Raw genomic sequence first — 5,672 nt, forward strand, 5'->3', positions numbered from 1 at the left:
AAACTACTCAAATCTGTCTCTATTCTGAGGTACTTCCTTCTCCAAGCATGACTATCTATGTTGTTCTAAATGTGCTGGAGATTGACATTATTAAACACTATGATTGTTTAATTAGTGGATGATGCTAATCATGGTCATGGTGTGCAGTGAAATAAGATGCATTGTTTTAAGCTTTAAATCAAGTTAGTATCAGAAACAATTATTTGTTAATTAAGGAGTTAATGATTCCACTGACATTAATTAACAAAGTTTTCAATTGGTGAAACCAAGGAATGACCACAGCCTTAGACACTATGGCTGATTAATTATATTTAATGTAAATTACAAAAAAAAAATTCATTAACAAAGTTTATGATGAGTTTGTTTTTAGTCTAAGATGGTTGTAAATCTTGTTGAGGATATGAATATTATTATTGTTGTTGAGGATAAGATGGTTGTATATCTTGTTGGATTATATTTTTTTTTTGAATCAGTGATCCATTAATTTCGGAGAAGTCATTGGTTTTAATTCACTTGTTTAATGACCGAAATCTTTATCGGTTGGTTATTAGTTATATCAACTTTTGATGTTTGTGAGTTAGGTTTTTGACATAATACACACATAGATGAGAAATACTTTTATTTTGTGAGCACTTATTCATAAGCAAATTTTAATTTTATAAGGGTTTATACGTAAATAAATATGCATTTTTCATATGAGTATATAAAAAGACAAATTTTCAAACAAGAAATCATGGTTTGACAGGTAATTGAAAAATAATCTATCTAAAACAATAAATTTTTTCTAAATATGTCATGCTTTAGTTTTTAACTTTTCTTGATTTTATTTTACATTTTTTTTTTTTCAATTCTTTTTTTGTCTCGAATATATATTATATATTACAAATAAAAAAAATCTTGAAATTAAAAAGAACAAAGCCAGAACCCATCAATGACTATGAGGCTATCCACCCAAAGTAAAAATTCAAAGTTAATAATAAATTAATTGATTGATTGAAAATGGGAAGGGAAAAGTAAAAAAAGGGTGTGCCACCCATTAATGAATGGTAATGTTGTGTTTCGGACCATCCATTGAGTTTGTGGAGAAGTACTCAATGGCTTCTTAGAAACCTTCTCTCCATCATCATACACCACCATCATCTCCATGTATGCTTGTCCTCATTCTTTTCCATTTAATTAGTTTCACTAAGCAATGCATTTATACATTGTTTTGTTTACTTATCATCAGTAGTTGTGACTATTTCACATGTACACAGTACACAAATCCTTGACCCTATAAAAACCAAAAACTCACACACACACACACACTAAGGTTACAATAAGAAAAAGGGTGTGCCACCATTATCTCTTTTTATTACTCCCAAAAAAGTCATGTGTCATTAGTTAACAATCATAAGAAGATTGGACCACTGTACTTAATAATATCATTTTTTAAAATAAATACTTAATAATATCATATTTTTATCATTTCTTATCATTGTCAAATATTTGATTATTATATCATATTTTTTTAATCATATCTTATATTTTTCATATATATTTGTAGGATAAATTAAAATCATGGAGTCCGCCTCTTTGAATCAAAGTGTGAACTTAAATGAAGAAGACTTGGAAAGCACTAAATCGGGAAAGGAGACAAGTAAAAAGGCGAAAGAATTTTCTGATGTTTGGAATTTTTTTATAAAGAAAGGGATGGATCAAGATGGCATACAAATAGCAGAATGTAAGGGATGCAAGAAAGAATACAAATGTGGGGGTAAAAGGTATGGGACTTCTTCATTGAGGCGCCACAAGGATAACTGCAAAATGATTAAATTCAATGATGTAGGACAAATGTTTTTTGATCATGAAGGGAAGATAAGGTCAAATAAAGTAGATCAAAAAATTGCACGTGACTTGTTAGCTGCTGCAGTTATAAAACATGATTTGTCATTTTCATTTGTTGAATACAATGGCATTAGAGCTTGGATAAAATATGTAAATCCCGATGGCATTTGCATTTCAAGAAATACTCTTGTTTCTGATATTACAAGAATATATATGAGGGAGAAAGGGAAACTTAAGCACATTTTGGGTAATATTCAGAATAGAATTTGCTTAACTCGGATGTGTGGACTGCATGCACTAGTGAGGGCTACATTTGCTTATGAGGGCATTTTGTTGATGAAAAATTGGAAATTGAATAGTAAAATTCTTAACTTTGCTAAATTACCTCCCTCCACACTCGGGAGTTGAATTAGTCGCAAAGTTATTTTTCATTTTTGAAAGAATGGGGAATTGAGAAAAAAAGTGTTTTTCTTTGACATTGGATAATGCATCTAGCAATGACAATATGCAAGATATTTTTTGAAAGAGCAACTATCTTTGCATGATAGTTTGTTATGTGGTGGCGAATTTTTCCATATTCGTTGTTCTCGCTTCACATTTTGAATCTCATTGTGCAAGAAGGTTTGAAAAATAGCTCATGATGCTTTGCATAAAAATCGAGAGAATCATCAAATATGTGAAGGGTTCGAGAAAGTAGAATGAAAAATTTGAAGAATGTGTGAGCTGTAGCTTGGCAACATCGACACCAGTATTGGCTTGCGATTAGATGTATCTACCCGTTGGAATTCGACATATTTGATGTTGGATAGTGTCATTAAATATAAAAGGGCGTTTGCTTCTCTTTAATTGAATGATAGAAATTATAAGTATTGCCCTTCAAATGAAGAATGGAAAAGAGGAGAGAAAATATATGAGTTCTTGGAGCCTTTTTATGACACTACCAACTTGATATCGGGATCTTCTTATCCTACATCAAATTTGTATTTTATGCAAGTTTGGAAGATTGAAGCTTTATTGAAGGAAAACTTGATAACTGAAGATGTGGTGATTAGTGATATGTGTAGAAGGATGAAGGAAAAATTTGATAAATATTGGAGACAATATAGCATGGTGCTTGCATTTGGGGCTATCCTTGACCCACGAATTAAATTATCAATGTTGGAGTATTTTTATGGGAAGGTTGAGAGTGATTCTACTAAATGCCAAGAGAAGGTGTCACTTGTGAGAACAAAACTATACACACTTTTTGAGCAATATTCAAATGCTAATAAGTCAAGTCCTTCCCAACCACATTCTTCTTCTATCATTACACCTACATCTACACAAGGTGGTGGAGGAATTAAAAGTAAGGGTAAAAGAATCTTTGATGTAAGTGCTCTATCACTTTCTTTCTTCATATATTTCTCTAATTTGTTTATATTTTTTTTATGATAACATATGAGAATTATTGATTGTAGGAAATTAAAGCATTTGAGAGCCAATCAATTACAAGTGCGGGAAAATCTCAATTGGATCTTTATTTGGAGGAGCCAAAGCTTGAATTTGCACATTATGAAGATTTGGATGTGTTGGAATATTGGAAGAATCATAAGCATAGGTTCCCAATTCTTGCATTAATGGCAGGTGATGTCTTAGCTATCCCAATAACAACTGTTGCATCTGAATCGGCCTTTTCTATTGGTGCTCGTGTGCTCAACAAATATAGAAGTTGTACCCTTCCCGAAAAAGTACAGGCTCTCATTTGCACACGTAATTGGTTGCATGGTTATAACATTGGTAATTTATAAGTTATTAATTTAAATTGTTTATTTAGTTGAAATCTTGAAACATTTGTTTATATTAAATTCATTTTTAACTAGTTTTTATATTTGGGGTCTTTTTTGTAGATAATGAAGATGAAGCAAATACTAAATCAACTACATCCAGTGAGGGTTCAAATATTGTTGAAGTTATTGATGAAGATAGAATGGAAGGAGGAAATGGAGAAGAGGAAAATTTGAATGAGTTAATTTAATGGTTGATGGATTTTAAGTTTGTAATGAACTCTATTTTGTATGTCTTAAGACTTAAGAGGGAGAGAGACATGAAGAATTATGAAATATTTGTTTGTCTCATGGTTGAAAAACAATTTTATTATTGATGTTAAGATGCTTTTTGTTAGAATTTTAAATGATGGTTTTGCTTATAAATAGGAAGGAGATGGTTGATTTCCATTATTAATTAGAAATTTGAGTTGGCATGTGTGAAATTGTTGTTGCTTTTAAATTTTTAATGGATGATAAATGAGGATAAATGTTTTATGTGCTTTATGTAGTATCATGGTATTGATATTTCTTTTGTCTTTAGTTGTTTAATTCATGTGGGAATTTTTTAATGTTGGGTTTAATTGATTAACTTGGTTGGATATGTTATTATTTACTTGTTTTATATTTTTATTATCTTAGTTGTGTGATTTATCATAACCTCATATGTAAAGTATTTTTTTAAATGTTTTTTGTATTATGATTTGTGTTTTAATAAATATCTTTTGGTTTGGTTTGTTAAAAAAAATTATTAAACATATAAAATATATAATTTTTAATTGTTTTATATTTTTAGTGGGCCGGCCCGCTCAACCCGCCAACCCAAGGTGGGTTGGGTCGGGTTGGCACTTTGCCAACCCGCCAAATGGCGGGCTGGCCCGGCCCGCCCCGCCAAATGGCGGGGTTTGGTAGCTCATGGGCGGCCCGCCCCGCCGGCCCGTATTGACAGGTCTAATCCCCTACTCAAAAATGCTTCAACTAGTCCCTCTATTTTTAAAAATATTTCCACTTAAGGAGAAATGCTCCCAACTAGTCCCTTTATTTTTGAAAATGGGCCAACTTAGTCTCATTTTCAAAAGTACAGTCCTATTTTCAAAAGTAGAAGGACTAGTTGGGAGCATTTCTCCCTAGGTGGGTATATTTTTAAAAGTAGAGAGACTAGTAAGGAGTATTTTTTAGTAGAGAAACCAAAAAGGAAGAGAGAGAAAAATAGAGGGACTAATTCGAGTATTATACTTTTTCTTTTTTGAAAACTAAGACCCCGAGATATAAGATTTCTCATCCAAATAAGGGATGAATCATTCATTATTTGTAAAGGATATATTTTTACTTTTATGACCTATTTTGATTGGTTTTTCTACACAACTCCCATGTAATTTGAAACAATTTTAAGTTTTATATAAATAAATAAACAAATATATATATATATAAATATGTGTGTGTGCATGTGCGCGCGCGCGAGCACGTGCGTGCACGAGTATTTACCTTACCCGTCATGGGTATTTTATGCAAGAGTAATGATATTTAGGTTGAATGGCGTGAATGCCAAGTTGGTACCATGTCAGCATCCCCGCTATTAATTCTATCTTTTGGCATCCATGTCATTTGGACTACCAATTCAAACTATCTATTCCGCTATTCAGAATAAATATCTTTATTGCTTTTGCATATACCTATAGGTTATGGATCCGATTGTCATCCCTAATATTCACTTGAAAATATCAATAATTAAACTTTTTTTTTTTCACTAGCCAATCCTAATAATGTAGGATGCAAAAAAGAGCCTTACAATATTATATATATATATATATGTGTGTGTGTGTGTGTGTGTGTGTAATGTGTGCTATTTCAACAACAAACATGTTTTCTAAAAGATGATTTAACCGCTTTGAGGTTTTATTTTTCACTCCATATATTGTTTTAAAATCTGGATTTGTTTAAAAAAAATAAATAATTTGTTAAACCATCTAAACTAATTTTGAAATAAATTGTTTAATAATTTAGATAAACATTACCATTATAAATTAAAAAAAAAATTAAGGA

General features: G+C 31.2%; 1 protein-coding gene across 1 annotated transcript; it reads left to right on the plus strand.

Moving 5' to 3' along the window:
- The first annotated feature begins 2,716 nt into the window (after positions 1–2,716).
- On the plus strand, positions 2,717–3,841 carry LOC120255287 (zinc finger BED domain-containing protein DAYSLEEPER-like). The gene is made up of 3 exons (XM_039263139.1): positions 2,717–3,195; positions 3,285–3,603; positions 3,714–3,841. The coding sequence occupies exons 1-3, from the start codon at positions 2,815–2,817 to the stop codon at positions 3,839–3,841; spliced, it is 828 nt and encodes a 275-aa protein (XP_039119073.1). The 5' UTR covers positions 2,717–2,814.
- Positions 3,842–5,672: the final 1,831 nt, after the last annotated feature.

This window comes from Dioscorea cayenensis, unplaced genomic scaffold (assembly GCF_009730915.1).
Source record: "Dioscorea cayenensis subsp. rotundata cultivar TDr96_F1 unplaced genomic scaffold, TDr96_F1_v2_PseudoChromosome.rev07_lg8_w22 25.fasta BLBR01000927.1, whole genome shotgun sequence".
NCBI classification, from domain to species: domain Eukaryota; kingdom Viridiplantae; phylum Streptophyta; class Magnoliopsida; order Dioscoreales; family Dioscoreaceae; genus Dioscorea; species Dioscorea cayenensis.

What these genes read in the sequence shown, in the direction of transcription:
- LOC120255287 (XM_039263139.1), top strand. Translation starts at nt 2,815, where the DNA reads ATGCAAGTTTGGAAGATTGAAGCTTTATTGAAGGAAAACTTGATAACT. An exon ending in AGGGTAAAAGAATCTTTGAT is followed by an intron (nt 3,196 to 3,284) that starts GTAAGTGCTCTA and finishes TATTGATTGTAG; the next exon opens with GAAATTAAAGCATTTGAGAG. An exon ending in GTTGCATGGTTATAACATTG is followed by an intron (nt 3,604 to 3,713) that starts GTAATTTATAAG and finishes TCTTTTTTGTAG; the next exon opens with ATAATGAAGATGAAGCAAAT.